At 39.1% G+C, this 16,522-nt stretch overlaps 3 protein-coding genes and 1 long non-coding RNA gene across 5 annotated transcripts in view; 3 read left to right on the top strand and 1 right to left on the bottom strand.

Annotated features, from left to right (window-relative positions):
• The first annotated feature begins 554 nt into the window (after positions 1-554).
• On the top strand, positions 555-7,266 carry zdhhc15b (zinc finger DHHC-type palmitoyltransferase 15b). Its single transcript, XM_034597655.1, has 11 exons — positions 555-717; positions 1,118-1,144; positions 1,262-1,356; positions 1,456-1,576; positions 1,900-1,969; positions 2,264-2,296; positions 2,746-2,866; positions 3,052-3,184; positions 3,371-3,497; positions 3,709-3,827; positions 5,314-7,266. Exons 1-11 carry the CDS (start codon positions 600-602, stop codon positions 5,355-5,357), a joined length of 1,008 nt encoding a protein of 335 aa, XP_034453546.1. The 5' UTR covers positions 555-599; the 3' UTR covers positions 5,358-7,266.
• LOC117769065 lies at positions 3,836-5,314 on the top strand. Its single transcript, XR_004615150.1, has 3 exons — positions 3,836-4,410; positions 5,074-5,129; positions 5,178-5,314. It is a non-coding gene; the product is annotated as an uncharacterized LOC117769065 (long non-coding RNA).
• On the bottom strand, positions 7,181-13,320 carry uprt (uracil phosphoribosyltransferase (FUR1) homolog (S. cerevisiae)). 2 transcript variants are annotated; one of them, XM_034597653.1, is made up of 8 exons: positions 13,182-13,320; positions 12,751-13,056; positions 11,302-11,344; positions 11,152-11,221; positions 10,858-10,920; positions 9,399-9,560; positions 8,585-8,683; positions 7,181-7,584 (listed from the first exon to the last, which is right to left on the bottom strand). In XM_034597653.1, exons 2-8 carry the CDS (start codon positions 12,969-12,971, stop codon positions 7,478-7,480), a joined length of 765 nt encoding a protein of 254 aa, XP_034453544.1. In that variant the 5' UTR covers positions 12,972-13,056; positions 13,182-13,320; the 3' UTR covers positions 7,181-7,477. The 2 variants fall into 2 exon arrangements, with proteins under 2 accessions (XP_034453544.1, XP_034453543.1); XM_034597652.1 differs by having other exon boundaries at positions 12,751-13,297.
• The window catches only part of abcb7 (ATP-binding cassette, sub-family B (MDR/TAP), member 7), a 23,138-nt gene continuing 19,787 nt past the window's right edge, over positions 13,172-16,522 (top strand). The window contains exons 1-3 of the mRNA XM_034597651.1: positions 13,172-13,497; positions 15,658-15,741; positions 15,825-15,902. Coding sequence (XP_034453542.1) covers positions 13,348-13,497; positions 15,658-15,741; positions 15,825-15,902 — 312 coding nt within the window. The 5' untranslated portion in view covers positions 13,172-13,347. The remainder of the gene's footprint in view (positions 13,498-15,657; positions 15,742-15,824; positions 15,903-16,522) is intronic.

Below are 16,522 nucleotides of genomic sequence, written 5' to 3'. Positions count from 1 at the left end.
CCCATGTTTCCGTGTCACCTGTGTCTCATCAGCATATCACTCCTCTGGACAATCTTCATAAATAAATGAATAAAACAAATCTTCATCTTGCTCAGTCCAACTTGGGTTCATTTCAAGCAAATAATAAAAATGCAGTACCCTCCACCTTGTATGCTAAACATGTCGTAAAGTAGCAAGGATGAAGCAATCATTTACTGTTTTAATTAATCTAAATACCCTCTTTTTTGTCTCTTTATCATTTGGTGAAATGTTGAAAAGAATCGGTCACCATTTACGTTAATTGTATTGGATTTGGCTGCAACACTCTTCACCCCTGACACTCCAGAAGTGTTTGTGGACTCAAACACTTCACCCACAACCTCCATCAGCATAGTGGAAAGTAGATAACGAATGCATTTTCAATTTTCGGTGAACCATCCCTTTAATGAAATCCATACCATTAAAAGTCCTCTTACTTTTACACCGTAATAAAATCTATTACTTATCCTAGAGACCGGTCTGTCCGAGGTCAGTGCGGTGAATCGCTCCCAGAAGCGGCCGATGGATGAATCCCAGGCCTGGCAGTCGATCGCAGATGCGCTCGGGCGCTGAGATGGAACATGGCTCTGTCCAGAGGTCTGAGATGCTGTCAGAGGGTTTTCTCCTGGATTCCGGTGCTAATCATCACCTCCGTGGCGCTGTGGTCTTACTACGCCTACGTGTTTGAGCTGTGCCTGTGTGAGTGTGAGAAGCTGTCGTTGTTGTGGTGTTTACAGTGTGGACGTCGCGTCTTGCCGCACAGCAGTGTTGACATAGAATTGCGTTGTAGACAGCGGGAGCTAGCAAAGCAGGCGGAAGTGTAGCGCAGGGTGTGTGCTCGCATTTGCGTAATGTGAGGTTTAGCTTTTTAAAAGGGACTCTATCGTCACCACTGTTATGTCAGTGTCGACTGTTTATTCATCGAGAGGCCGGTGGTTCGGTTTCTGAGCCTTTAAATCTGGCTAGTCGTGTTAGCCACTGAATGTCCTTCCTCTTTTGAAAAAACCATCGTTAGCATAGACACACAGCTTCTCTGTTTCTAGTCTCTGAAATCCGTCTTGTGCTTTTAATATGTCATGTGCTTGTTTTTTTTTTACAGTTACAATAACCAACACAGCGGAAAAGGGTGAGAAACTCACTAGTACTTGTGCTTCAAGCTCAAAAGGAGGTTGACAACAAATTAACTTTTTTGCTACAGTGACATATGTTCGCATGATTGTGACTGATGTTTTATTACTTGCAGTCGTCTATCTACTAGTATTTCATGTTTGCTTCGTGATGTTCTCCTGGACCTACTGGAAGTCCATCTTTACCCCTCCCGCTTCACCATGCAAAAAGGTAGCCTGGACCAAATGCTATTTACCTGTCGTACAGTGGGTAAAGTCTGTATTATAAAACCAATGTGCTGTTTATCGTGGTGTATGTCTGCTGCTCTAGTTTCAGCTCTCATACTCGGACAAGCAACGATACGAGATGGAGGAGAGGCCAGACGCTCAGAAGCAGATCCTGGTTGAAATTGCAAAGAAACTGCCCATCTCCACTCGAGCGCAATCCGGAGGTAGACTGACCCGTCCAGTGATCTATATTTTACTCCTTCATTATTCCCTCTTTTTTTGCCATATCTACAAACCACTGGGGTCAAAGGGCAGGTGCATTAGCAACAGTCCATCATTTTGCACATAATCTGTGTGCGCTGAAAGCAAGTAGGCCAGAACAATAAGCTTTGTGTGAGTGTGCATGCCTGAGCATCCCCATCCAGAGTAATCAGTCAATGTATCTCTTTCATTAGTGCTGATTGCTAAGACCAAGATTGAGGCTGAAGTGGAGGGGTAAGCTCAGCTCAAATGTCATTCATTCAACTGGCCATCCTCTTGTCTCCAGCTATCAGGTTCTGCGACCGCTGCCAGGTACTGAAGCCTGACCGCTGTCACCACTGCTCGGTTTGTGAAACGTAAGTCCCCCTCTCCTCCCCAATCCACTTGCAGAGAGAGATTACCCCAGGCAACGAGATATTTGTTGACCAGGGACTTCTGTGATAATTAGAAGGTGTTGCTTTGCTCACATGCCATCTCTGGGAAAGAATATTCCTATGATCAATCAGAACAATCAGAGCAGTTTACCAAAAGGAAATAGCAGACACTGTAAAGATGGATGTATTGAAAGCTGAAAGTCAAAATGAAAGTGAAATGAGGTGCAAAATTGTATCAAGACATTAGTGCTGAGTTTTATGTTTTGTCTTTTATAGATGCGTTCTCAAGATGGACCACCACTGTCCCTGGTAAGTTAGAACTGAGCCTGTATTTCTTTCTTACGATTAGAACAGGGCGATATTGCCAAGAATTATACCTCAATAAAAATGTTCATATCAGTTGATCATGATATTTAACAAAATAAAAGTCACATTATGATTTATATTAAGTTTAAAGACAGATTTTTGCTCCAGAGTGAAGGTTGTGGTTTTAAGCTCTTCTTTATGATCAGAGAATCACAAACACTTGATAATAAAAACTAAACATTTTACAAATCTGAGGTTGATCAATTAGGTGTTGTACTTCCTCACTGTGCACAATGCATAAACATTATATTGATACATATTAGACTTTTGTTTATTGCTATGAATTCAAATTATACTGCGATAATTAATTAAATTGTTTTATTGCCCAGCCCTAGTTAGGATAATTTCGTGTATTAATTTTGCTCTGACACCTAACTTACTTTTTCTTTTAGGGTTAACAACTGTGTGGGATTTTCCAACTACAAGTTTTTCCTGCTTTTCCTCTCCTACTCCATGGTGTACTGTGTATTCATTGCAGCGACAGTCCTTCAGTATTTCCTCAAATTCTGGGTGGTGAGTGTCATTAGTCTCATGCTCCGCATCAAATAAAGCAATCATATGACACATTGGGGTTGTACATAATCAGCAAGATGGCACTTGCCCAAGAACAGAGAACAACCTCACATTCAGTCATGAGTTATACCCTTTTTTTTAAACAACCATTTCCTCCAGTTTTCACTTGTGTGTCTCTCCTTCAGGGGGAGTTTCCAAATAGGCCTGCAAAGTTCCATGTCCTCTTCCTCATGTTTGTGGCGCTCATGTTCTTCGTCAGTCTCATGTTCCTCTTTGGCTACCACTGTTGGTTGGTGGCCAAGAACAGATCAACTCTAGGTGAGGGTTTTCATATTTACCTGAAAAAAAAGTTTAAAGATTTTGCTGAGTAAGTTGTACTCGGGTTCACAGGTGAATGATTTGCTGGAGCTCTATTTTTGTTATGTTTGTTCCTTGTAAAAGCAGATGAGGAGAGTTGAAGCATTAAAACATAATGTGACCCACGGTTGTTTCTCCTTTTTCTAGAGGCCTTCTCGGCTCCAGTTTTCTGCAATGGACCAGACAGAAATGGTTTTAATGTCAGCATACGCAGAAACCTGCAGCAGGTATTTGGAGAGGATCGGAGACTGTGGTTTATCCCCATCTGCACAAGGTGAGCTAAGATGCATAATCACCTGATTCTCCTCTCCCTGCTCATTTGGCATTTGGTATGCACGTGTACTTTAGACTTACTTTGTGAATGAACAGAAACATTAAAAAAATCTTCACATCAGTGTTGGCACGAATGAACAAAATGTAGAATGAGGTGTTGGTCATTGCGGTTTAACTAACCTCGATATTCTTTTACACAATGTACATGACAGCCAAGGGAACGGTCACTACTTCCCCTTGAGGAATCGGAGTTCTGAGTCCCAGAATCCCCTGTTGGCTAATGAGGACATGTGGGAGGAGTCAGATGATGGCTCTGAGGAAGTAAGCTTGGGTGAGTCACTTTAAATTTGCTATATCTAATACTTACACAGACTTGTTTTAATACCTATAGGTCAAATACTTACTAAACACACATTATTTTTTATTCAAGCCAAAAAATAGAACAGTATTTGTAATATCAACCAGGACAAGTGGCGCCTGATAAATTGAACCAAATTTGTCAGTAGCAGCAGAGTCTGAAGAGAGTTTAACCTCGATAAAATGTGGCAGTTAAGTGGTTTACGACAAGATATAATCCATATCGAATATGGGAGATGGCTGGCACCAGAAAATATGGATATGAGCTATTTTTCCTGCCTCTTGGCTCACCATAGACAGTATGATTAATATATTAAACAAGTGTTGCCATTATTTTGATAAAGTAGAATCCAGATAAAATAATTCATTAAGCAAGAATATGTAAAGAATTGCTATTAAAAAGTTAATCGATCTATTAAAAAGGGATTATTGATCGATAAGGAATATTATCAATACCTGCTAAGATATTTGAATGTCATGAGTTTACTCCTGTGTGACAGTAAGTTAGAGAGGACTCTCAATTTATCTATGATATGATATTAAGTGAATTTCAAGCAGTTACATTCTGACACAATGCAAATGTTATCAGTTCTCTGGTGATGCTTAATGTCCTGATATAATCTCCATAATCTTAAAAAAAACCTTCTAATGAGGTTATTAGTTTAAATATTTTATAAATAATTAAATAAATAATTATTACCAATAACATAGGAGGTATCATTGTTATTATCATTACTGTTGTTAATCTTTTACTAATTTATATTTCTGCCAGATATTTATATATCTGTCACTTTTAGAAAGCAAGCTATTGCTTTTGGCCTCACATTATCCTTCAGAAGCTGTTGACTCTTATAATTAGTTTAGAAGCTTAGAAACTGGTTGATGTGCATAGTCTTCCCAGAGTTATTTTTATTTTGTAGTTTTCACTTCTGCACAGTGAAGTCAAAACAAAACTAAAGATAGTAAGAGACAAATGCATGCAGGGATCGCTTCACTTTAACTGTCTTCTAAAGACTGATATAAGGGGTCGTAGATTTTTTCTGTCTTACATAAAAAATAATACAGATAGTGTATTAAAATTAAAAGAATTCTCCTTATTTCTCTTCCACTAGTTAGATTTGACCAGTTATAATGAAGGAACCTGAAAAAACATCAATATATGCAATTTATCTGGGTCAAATCTAAGACCTTACAATTTCCTTAACCAGTATTTTGTATAGGAAACACATTTGTACATGACTTTGTCAACCTTGGATCAGAAGGTGTAAGTCTGAACGTTCTACACTAGTCAAACCAAACCACTGTACAGTGAGCTGTATTACAGTTCGCTGTGGTTAGACTCCAACAATAACATTCTGCTACCACCTGGTGGTTAACTACTAAATGAGCTGAATCCGTGAGAAGAAAAGCTCTGAAAGAAAATAATAATTTACATGCTGAAATTTCTTGTCTCATTCCAGTTGACGACCAAGACCCCTCTGTTACCATAGAGATGGAGGAATAGTTATTCAACAAAAGGACATTTTACACTGGTACGGAGCATGTAGATATACAGTATATTGTGCACACTGTACCACATGGTAGATGCATTCCAAATGATATGGATGTACGACACTGAAAAACAAAAATCTGAGTGGATAAAAACTGTCCATGGCCACTCGTACCCTGGCTATTTTACAAAATGAAGAACAGCGGAACTCACTGGATGGATGGATCACCTCTGCTCTCGTGAATGGACACACATCAGATGATTCAGACAAAAAAAATAAAAAACATCTAGTCAAATATTACCTCGCATACAAGAAGGCAACTGTTGATCATCACAGGTTGTATGTTTGCCTTTGTTCATCTCAAGGCTCCGGCCTCTGTTAATTAGGAAGCTTCTGTCCGACACTGTGATGTTTTATACACTCCCTGTTTCAGTGTTGGGCTGAGTTTACAGTGTTGCACCTTTAGAGTTTGATCTGTACAGGGACCTCACACCCTTGATGCTCCGGAGATCTCTTGTTGAGACTTAGTCGTCATATCTCTATCAGTTTGGGTCTTGCGGAATAATATTTTATTTCATTTTCTTTTCAATGAAGATAAACATATTAGAATACCTGCGCCTTATTACTATATTTATACCTGTGTTTTGGGAGTTTCTCTTCTCCTAAGAATGTATCCAGCTTCCTGCTCATTAGTACATTGTGCCATTTTAGGCGCCTATTTACAAAATACATGTTTTTTATCAATAATATTTGAGTTGTGATGCCATTAACAATGTTTGATCAGACCAGTGATGGTAATTAAAACACAACTAGCTTATATCTGTTGCTTTAGTTGGCAGCTACTGCTCATTATACATCAGTATTCAGAATATTCACCAGGGGAATCATATCCTGAATATAATGTGTATCATGACTTAAATGCTGATTAAAATAAAAAAAAGCACTGAATCTTTATTTTAAAGTCTACGATGAAGATAAAAAACATACAAATATTTAAAAAAAATTAAGTATCATAATCTTGTTTTCTAGTATATCAGTCATCCCTGTGTAAGATAAAACTTCTATGTGGAGACAAAGTGATGAGAAAGTAAAGTGATAATAGTTTTCATCACACGGGAGGATATAGATTCTCCTGTTTTCTTCTTCTTAATTTAGATCTTTTTAAACATGCAGTTTACTGTACATATATAAATGATGACTGACGCTCATCCACTGGCTGGCAGAGGTCAGTGATCTTCTGCAATATGCGGTTCTGTTTTCTTTTCTACTTCCTGTGTTTATGTATTTGGAATTTTAAATACCGTTGTAACAGATTCTTCTCATCAAGGCCATCGGGCTCATGGACATGGCCACTGTACTCGGTTCACAACCATTTCTGTAAGTGAGTGAGTCGGGCCTTTATCGAACCTTGATGCTGTTTGATTTTTAATCTTTAACTGTGCTGGGTAAGCCAAATGATATGCTGCTCATGTCTGAGAAATACATTGATTAAAACTGTTTGACATTCTGTGCATGTGTTAAACATTAGGATGTGGATGTTGAGTGCTTCATGTCGTCTTGTGTCTATTTATTGTTCTTATGTTCTGTTTTTTTCCGAACTGCTGCGGGCGGTGTCTGTTTATTTTGCTCTATCAAGTGACACTTCTAAGCAATGTGCTTTTATCTGATAGTAGGATATTTATAAAAACAAGATAATATTTTTTTCATTATGCAAACAGGACGTCAGTATTGCTTAAGCACACGTGGTCCCTTTTGAATTGTCTTTGGAGTATGTGAACGTGGTACTTCCCCTTTTAAACACCCAAACCACCAGAAATACTGACACTGATTCATTTTCTGTTCTGTCTGTTAACAAATATAAATTCTTTATTGATCCATCACTTGTTGTAACATGCAAAATAAAATGCTCCAAGTTGAACTCTCCTCATGGTTCAGAGTATTTTTCTTTTTATAGCATGAGTATACACCGCAACAAAACAAACAAACATAATAAATACAATCACTATCAATTTTGTATCAATCTGGGAAATTGTAAGATCACGTTGCAGTATTTGGCACAACAAGGAGAACATAGGGAATATTTAAATAAATGTCAAAACAGGTCGCAGATCATGTTCCTCAGGTTTTCCTCAGTTTAGTCGGTGCCAAAGTACCTCTGTCCAAAATGTGTTGGAGCCACTGGATGGACCTCTGTGGTCAGAATGGTGATGTCTGGGAACTCCTGGATTATAGATTTGGCTCCTGGAAGAATAATAAAGTAACATATGAGGTGGAGTTTTCAAAGCATTACTACCATAAGAATTAGTTGAAGTTGTAGCAAAATAAACTCATTTTCTATGGTTCGTTTTTTAATGAAATGTGGTTAAGGAATGTGTCCTCACAGGATTAAAAACTGCACTGCCTTGTCAAATGGATCTCATGCTCAGTTCTTGAGCATTTCCACCAGCTGACATTCTCTCAACATGCAAACACTGCAGTGACCACTAGGAGGCTTTTAAAACACCTCTTTTGTTCGACCCCAGTAACGTCTGTGGGATTAATAAAATCAACAAACTTCATCCTCTTAAGAGAATTAAAGGATTAAGAAACTTATGGTAACATGCACATCACATTGCAATATGGTGTTAAAGTGGAAACTTGGTCTCAATGATGGCAGTAATGGAAAGGTCACAGGCTTAAAAATCCCTCTGTGGGAAACCATAAATATCCACATTAAATGTCATTGAAATCTGGTCTTCAGTTAACAGACAGACAACTACAAAAGTCCACAAATTACTACATAATATTACATTAAAATGATTTAAGATGGACATTTCCAGGAAAATGATTTATATTTAAAAAATAAACTGGGAGGGCGCATACCTCCCCCATGGGTAACATCCTAACTCGACATGTTAAAGAACGTGAAAAGAAAATCCTGTCTGCTGTTTTTCTCTGGCTCCGCTAAACAGATTAATGGGTTCCTCCTCGGGTAATGTCCAATCACTCCACTAAACTTAATAAAAATATGTTCAGAAGTGTTTCTGTAATCCTGCTGACAAACAAACACATGCTAACAAGGTAATGAAGCTTCTTTGTTCATTCATATGAAAACCCCTGTCTGTTGATTTGCTGGGTAGAACCCATTATCACTGAACAGCATTGTGGTTACCACCAGTATATCTAATGTAAGATATGGTGCATAAATAAAAGTTAGTTGTTGATGAGCTGCAGTGGCAGTGTGTTGGTTGTGTTTGTTTACCATGAGGTGTGGAGAAGAGGCTGAGGAGGATAATGTGTCTGGGCTGAACTCCGTGCTCTATCAACACCCTCACAGCTTCAATCACTGTGTTCCCTGTACCTGCAGACACAGAAAGGTCAAGGTTTCACGTTTGATTCACATTCCACCTTTTATACTCAATAACTTGTCATTATGTTTACACAAAAAACTTTCTGACTCACTTTACAATAAATCAGCTTAATGAAAAAAAGGATTAAATGCAAAACTTTCCAAATTAAAAATCTGACTGCATATAACTGATGCAATATGTTAGCATCAGAAAAAAATACACTGAGCTGTGTGCTGATTGATCTGCCCATGAGTCTGGGCGCTTGGCAGGCTTTAATTTCTGACCCTGTCAGCACATGTCAGTGTAACCCATCATTCCATCATAATAAAACACATCTTCAACCTGGCTTGGTTGCCATCATATCCTTTCAGAAACCGAGAGGAGAAAAATACAGCTTTTTGACATTGGGAAGCCAGGGCTATTAAGATACCATTGTTGTTGGCTCTTACTATGCTATTCAGCAGCTTGGTGGCTATCTACCAGGCAGTGTATAATTTCCCCCATGAGAGCTATAATTATCAGAACAGTGTGAATGGCCCTCTATGATGTGGAAATGCTGAGTCGGTGTGAAGGTCAACTCAATGGAGATTTCTCAAAATGAATAAATACATGGAAATGTTTTTACATTTGCACAAAAATGGACATCTCTTGACATTTACAAGCTACTGAAGGAGGTAAACTGGAGTCATCAGCAGGATAAACTGAGTGCAGCCCTCTGTTACTTACTGAGGATGGGATACATGAGCAGCACCTTTCTTCTGTACACATCTGGGGGGAACTTGGCATAGTAGACCTTGGCTTTCTGTGTCTCTTCATCGCTCTGGATGAGGATCTTGCCAATGCGGATGGAGCGGCAGCAGTCCCGGAGACCCTGCTCCATGGCCTCGCCTGTGGGCAGACACAGACCATTTAAATACTGTATACAGTACTGATTTTAATCTGACTATTCCCCTGGCAGTGAGGCTCACATAACATCAGGTCCAAACCAAAGTGTGAAGGGATTGTTTTTATGCCCAATACCATCCAGATAGGAATCGGCCAGAGATACTGTATATTATCCTGATAACTGCTCGAGGTACAGTTCTGTAAAACTCAATTAAAAATCCCCATGTGCACATGTGGTAAGATGCCACGGCTGTCAGGACTGGCAAAGAAAACAATACGTGCAAGTTTGAATGCATTTGCCTTTCGGATTGTAAATGTAGTGAATCATTGTGAAAGTGAATTAGGCAACACAGTTTGTAAATAGATAAGATAAGATAATGCTTTATTAGTTCCAAAACAGGGACATTTTCTGTAAAAGGGAGAGTAAAAATAGAAACTCAGTAAAAGTAAAAAATAAGTAAACATAATAGAAACACAATGAAATATAATAAAAACATTTAAATAATATACAGAATGTAAACAGAATATAGTTACAGGTTAAGTTACAGTGCGAGTCTGAGGTAGATTTTCCTCACATGACAGAGGCCTGAGACCTTGACAGCAGTGACTATTTGAGTTAGCTTGTTTTGTCTTAAAATTGTGTTTTAAAACTTGCTCTGTAGTTAAAAGCACAACGTAGATAAAGATGATAAATTTATTTGGTCAATTGCTGCCAGTTGTGTTTCCCAAAATTGACCGTCCAATGATGGTGGCCCATGTCTGTGCAATCAGTTCAATTCTATATATTTTTTTCAAATTATTTGCTAATACTTGTCAATCACTGAAGACGACTATCCTCTCTCTTCCTGGCAGTACACGGCCTCTCAGCTGAGTGCACAAATACTCATATAGAGCAGGTTGGAGCACGACTGAAAGGACTGAAATTAGCCTTCATTACTGTCATATATGCTTTTAGAGGTTTTTCATATGACTGATAACAGCTGCATTCAGTCTGAAGGAGAGAGAATGAGTCACTTCCACTGACTGCAGTTCCTTCACCTACTACAGAATTGTATCTGTCCTATTCCCCATGAAACATGCTTCTGTTATATTATTTAGTATTCTAATAATCTTTAACTTTCACTGAGATTAAGGAACTGACTGCTGATAAAAGGTATGTAATTATTAGCGCTCACAATAGCCTATTCTTCTGATTAAGTACAGAGCCGAATGTACAGCATGACTACATAGTTGGCACAAATCACATATGCATGGAGACATACTTCATGCATGTCCTTATAGAAGAGAGGGTTTAACTCACCACTCCTCATTATGCTGACTCCACAGTTGCCTCTTTCAAACTTGACACCTTCATACTTGTACCCTGTGGTGAAAAATGCAGGTGGAACATTCACAAATGTAGCTGCTCTGAACAAGACCACTTACTGTACATATACAATGCTGAAGGTTAACTGCTTAAGGGTTGGAGAACTTTATTTATTTAACCATTTACGTTATTGCAGTCAGTCTGCTCTGTCAAGAATGGTCCAGGAGAACCAGATTCTGGGTCCAACCTTTAAACCATTGACTTGATGTTAGAGAGAGAGATCCTCACCTGTTGGTGTAGTCACAGTGCACTCTGAGTAGGGGAGCTGATTCAAGCCCTCTTCAACTACTAGTCTGATCTGTTGGTAAAAAGCAAGAAGCATATTATAAGTGTACACATATATATTTACACTGTGTAGTAATGAAGTCATGATCTTACCAGACGGTCGGCACAAAACACGAAATCTCCTCTGCTGGTTGTCCTGGAAAAACAGATATTAGATTGGTAATATCAGTTTAGGAGACTGACAAACACTGAACACGGCTCCAATACTAGAGATCTCATGTCTCTTTTAACTTAAATCTTTACTGCACTGTGGGGAATGGACAGGGATCATCCCTCTATGTGTATGTGTAACATGAACTTGTAACTACAGAAAAATTAAAAACTTATTTTGTTGCTACCCTAATGCATTGATGTATAATAAAAATACAAATTAAATATGGCAGGGGCATTTAACTTTTTCAGATTTTGTTTCCCTTACTACCTCTGCCACGAAGGTTATGTTTTTGTCTGAGTTTGTTTGTTAGAAGAATTATGCAAAAACTACAGGACGAATTTTCAATTAAACTTAGTGTAAGAATGCCGTATGGGTCAGGAAAGAACTTATCAAATTTTGGTGCGGATCAACATCAGGGGGCGGATCCAGGAATCTTCTTCACTTTCAATAACATTGCGAGATTTAAAATAATTTGTTTAGAGGACTGATATTTAATAAAAATCCAGATCTAGTGAATTTAAATGTGGTTTCATAAGGGGACAGTTGGGCCTTGGTGGAGGTATGCGCTCTGCTGAGTGCCATTCGTCAATTTTGCTTTACTTTTATTCAACTGTTTTGACTGCATCACACATGCTGTTGAGTTAGTCTGTTAGTTTACATGTCACCTTGTTGCAGGTCTTTGTTTTAGCTATGTCATGCTCTTACAGTCAAATATTAAAACCCAACACATGTTAATGTTTGACACAAAATTCAGCCTGATGTAATTGGTGGTGTTGTAAACCCTGCAGCGTCCACTGGAAACTGAAAGGAGGTTCTGTGGGTTCGACCAGTGTGTGTCTGCACAGTGTGAGCTTATAGTAAAGTAGGTGTTATTGTTAATCAGTCAATTACCCTGAATCATCGCTGCTGATGAATCATTAGGCTGATTCATCAGAGCTCACATGGTGAGACTGGTGCATCATGACCTCACACACCATCAATCTAAGGCTAGAAGACCTTCTACTTTACAGTTATATGAGATCTGACTTAATGACACTTAAATTGTGATTAAGCTTGAATGTTGTCTCTTTATTTATCTTTGTTTATCTTTTAATTACACGCCTCCTAAAATAAAGCTAGATTATGATTGGTTTGGCTTTTGTGACTAGTTACTAGGGAGGTAAACAGTTATTGATTCTTCTTTTGCTTGCCCATCATACTCATATTGAGGATCTTTTTTGTAGAGACCATAAACTCACAGATCAGATTCACATTTCTACATGAACCCTTTGAAGATTCGTCTTTAAACTGAACTGGAGGTGCTGATTTCTGAATAAATAGTAACACTTCTAATGGGCACATGTGGCTTGTTGTGGTCTCGATGTGAAGGTGGGAGAGTGGGGACTCACTTGTCTCTGATTATGGTCTGTAATTCTCGGATCTGGTCGTTGAGAGGGAGCAGTTTGAACTGCGGTCCCAGGTTTTCCTGACTGAGTAGTGTGGTGGCATCACTGGGCTCAGAGCTGCTCAGCACCGCGGGGACACCGCTGCTGTTAGCGAACCGGACCTGCTTCACTGGGTGGTCCTGGCCACTGTTGACACTGTTCATTTGCTGGTTGTGGCACGGCATCCTGGGTGGGAGATCGGCGGGGCTGAAGGGGCCCAGGCAGCGTTTCCTGACCGAGCGACCCACTTGCTGACGGTTCACGCGCTGTCTGACAAAGACGAGCGGCCACGCAACGTGTTCAGTCTTTAGCTTTGACCCGTGTTTCAAAGTGAGCTGTATCCGGCTCACGCTAACAACACGCCGACACTGGCCATTAGGAGAACACTCACTAACCTCCAGGCGCCCAGCGACGTCGTGTTAAAACCGAACTCGCGGTTTGTTCCCCCCCTGGCGTAGAGCAGCTGCTAGCCTGCTAGCCTTGAAAGTGACAGCCCGTTGCAGACGGACCGGATGTGACGTAGCCGGCGTGTTGCCTTACCGCCTTCCTCCTTAGTCCAACATGGCGCCGATGTTGGCACCGCTGAAATGCGGCTTTCACTTTCAAAGACGAAAACTAGCGTTTCTCCTCCGACAGACGAGCTCGTACCACGTTTGGAATAAAAGCAGCAGCGGGAAGGGGACCGAGCACAAGCACCACAGCGGCTACGCGGTGAGTGGAGGGCCGCGGGGAGGCGGGTTGTTCGGAGAGGACACGGTGTTTTGGGGGGCGACACAGTCACCACGCAAGGGCAGAGGTGGGAAAGTGGTGGAAACTAACTTTGAGAGAAGTTATGTGTTATGGTTCTGTCACAGTCAGTCGTCTGCTCGCAAGAGTGGCTGATGAAGTGAAGTGTAAGGATATGCCAGGGATGTTAGCTGCGTCAGTTAGCATGTTACCTAGCTATAAAGGTACCTGGTGGCGTTGTTTGGGTAAACATCTATACAGTGGTTCGACGCCATAACGAATCGTGATGACACGGTCTGTTTTTAACATTTTACCTCATGTCAGATGATTGTTGTTCGTGTCAGAGCTCGTGTTCGTGTGAGTGGTCCCAGTCACGTGTGGACTGAGGGGGTCAGGGATGTTAGATAAGTGACTGACACCGAGGAGCCAACGTTACTGCTGATGTAACTTACGTGGCGTGATCACTGTCCTGTATTGATTGCCCAACAAACACTCATTTCCTGTTCGTTAGGCACATTTAGCTAAAATATACATGACAGCTTCCTGCCAGTGAGCCCAACTCCCAAATGCTAAATGTTCAGTGTTTGTTGAAACTATTTCCACAAGGTGCAGATTTACCTGCATGTTCATAATGGAGACTGTGGGACAAGTATCAGTGAGGACATTACAATATTTTAGCCAGGTGAACTAGGGCTGGACAAAATGGCCAAAAATTATATCAAAATAAAACATTTCGTATCATTATCATAATACATTTCGAGTCTTCATGTCTAAAGACAGATTTTTGCCCCTGAGTGAAGGTTGTGCTTTTAACAACAAACAAAGCAACAAGCAAAACAGAAAAAAGATTTTACAAATCTGAGATAGATCAGTTATGTCTTATAACTCCTCGCTGTACACAATCCCATAATTAATATATAGTGAACATTTGTTATATTGCAATTGCTGAAATGATATTGCGATAATCACTGATGTAATTTTATTGTCCAGGTGAACTGAGGCTAACTTTGGAAACTGGGAACTCTCTTATCTAGAAAACAGTTACATTAACTAAAGTTATAAACAACTGAGTCGGCCGACGGAAAAATAATCTACAACTATTTTGATAATCGATTAATAATTTCAGTAATTTTTCAACTGAAATACTGATATCCCACATTGTGTAATTACAGCCTTTGAGGTGCTTTGTTTTGCTTTTTTATGTTAAATAGTATTTTTGTGTAGTTGATATTTTGATGCTCCAAAGCTGTACTGAGTAATCAATAAAAAATAAAATTAGCAATTTTCCTTAGTTGCAGTCCTGAAGTCCTGTTTGAGTTTTTGTGATGTAGGCTCAATTTTAATAACACATGTACAATTAACATATGAAGTGGTTTATGATGAGTCATTACACTCATAGTAAATCTTACTTTTTGCTAACACATTGTTTAAATACACTAGGTGATCATAAACAACAGGACAGGTTGTGCTGTACTGTGTAGGTTAAAGTTATTATGTTGGTGACATATTCTGAAAAAAAACCTACTGTTACTCAACTTCTGCTCTGCTCATGTTTGTGCAGTACGTCGCTAAACTTTGAACTCTGACTTTGGTGATATTTAACTGTAATGACGTCTTTAAATACTCTTAGAGAAGAAACTTTTTACTTTGTTTGTATCTGAATTTAATGTTTTTATTGTGTATTTGACCTTTTGTATAGTATTTTTTTAGTTCTGATCTTTTTTTATGGGGTTTTAGTGTTTGTGATTTTTAAAACATCCATAACTAGAATGTCACTCAGTAGAGCGCGTACCTCTGCCAAGGCCCTGTTTAAATCAAGCTGCACCGAATAGCACAAACACATGAGTCTCCAAAATATGCCAGATTTTTTTTATTCATCAAGATTCATGAATTATTCCCTTGGAAATTGTTGAAAATGTCAGAAAACGCCCTGTTTATCAATGTTAAGAAAAGTAAATCTTGATTCCCCCTGCAACACGAAATGGGTTCTTTCTTTGCCCATCTCCCATTCATTCACCAAGTTTTGTGGAAATTTGTTCAGAAAAACAAAGACACAGACATGGGCAAAAAAATTTCTTTCTAAGTGGAGGTAAAAATTAATTGCATTGGAAACTTCAGTTAAATGAGCCATGTCATGTGTTTCAGCTGAGTTCCCCCCCACACTTACGAACAGCGACATGGAACACAAACGGAAGCGAAAACAGTCGACGGATTTTGGAGGCAGCAAAAGTAAGTATTTGTGAGGAATGATTGTGAATCAGTGTTTGTTATTAAAATCCAACCAAGAATAACAATGTATGTTGTTTGCACAGCATTTGCAGGTGACTGAGAAACGGACATGTTGGCACGGAAATGCTGGGGGAAGGCTGAATGCTGATCCCAAAAATGTGGTGAGAACAGTATCCTCTTGTAGTATTGGTTATAAAAATGCCTGTTTTTCAATTTTTTTAGGGCGTTGTTCTGCATATGCAGACTAAATTAAGTGCACATATGAACTGAAAATAATGCAGTGAACACGACAGTGGATTATGTACTCTCGTCTAATAATTTCAGTTTTTTTCAGTCATCGGGGTTGTTTTTTCTGCTGAAGGAAATATATGAGATATCTAAGGCTGATATATGGCTCTGTACAGTATATATTAATATATTCTAATGAAAGAATTGCGTAGGTTTGAAATGCAATGACAAAGTTTCAGATCTCGAATTAACACTTAATTGTCCAATTATGTTCTTTGATTAGATTAGTCTGTCTACACAACTTTAATTTTAAAAAGCAACATATGCTATTTTTGCCCATCAATATATATCCAACAACCATTATAGCTATAAGTACAAATTAACAACTGAAATCTCTTATTCACAGTCTTAAGAGTATTACAAGTTTTTCTCCGAAAGCTGCAGCAGACTTTGAATAAACTATCACTGAGTTAGACCTACTTTTATTATTTATTAACTGGCCTTCAGCACATATGGTGCATAAACCTTCAGTGGTTCACTCAGCTGTTAATGT

Source organism: Hippoglossus hippoglossus, chromosome 10, assembly GCF_009819705.1.
Source record: "Hippoglossus hippoglossus isolate fHipHip1 chromosome 10, fHipHip1.pri, whole genome shotgun sequence".
NCBI classification, from domain to species: Eukaryota; Metazoa; Chordata; class Actinopteri; order Pleuronectiformes; family Pleuronectidae; genus Hippoglossus; species Hippoglossus hippoglossus.
This window is presented reverse-complemented; position numbering and strand designations above follow the sequence as displayed.

What these genes read in the sequence shown, in the direction of transcription:
- zdhhc15b (XM_034597655.1), top strand. Translation starts at nt 600, where the DNA reads ATGGCTCTGTCCAGAGGTCTGAGATGCTGTCAGAGGGTTTTCTCCTGG. An exon ending in CACTCGAGCGCAATCCGGAG is followed by an intron (nt 1,577 to 1,899) that starts GTAGACTGACCC and finishes TCTTGTCTCCAG; the next exon opens with CTATCAGGTTCTGCGACCGC. An exon ending in CAAGAACAGATCAACTCTAG is followed by an intron (nt 3,185 to 3,370) that starts GTGAGGGTTTTC and finishes TCCTTTTTCTAG; the next exon opens with AGGCCTTCTCGGCTCCAGTT.
- uprt (XM_034597653.1), bottom strand. Translation starts at nt 12,971, where the DNA reads ATGCCGTGCCACAACCAGCAAATGAACAGTGTCAACAGTGGCCAGGAC. An exon ending in CAGACCATAATCAGAGACAA is followed by an intron (nt 11,345 to 12,750) that starts GTGAGTCCCCAC and finishes CTGTTTTTCCAG; the next exon opens with GACAACCAGCAGAGGAGATT. An exon ending in CCTCTTCTCCACACCTCATG is followed by an intron (nt 7,585 to 8,584) that starts GTAAACAAACAC and finishes TTATTCTTCCAG; the next exon opens with GAGCCAAATCTATAATCCAG.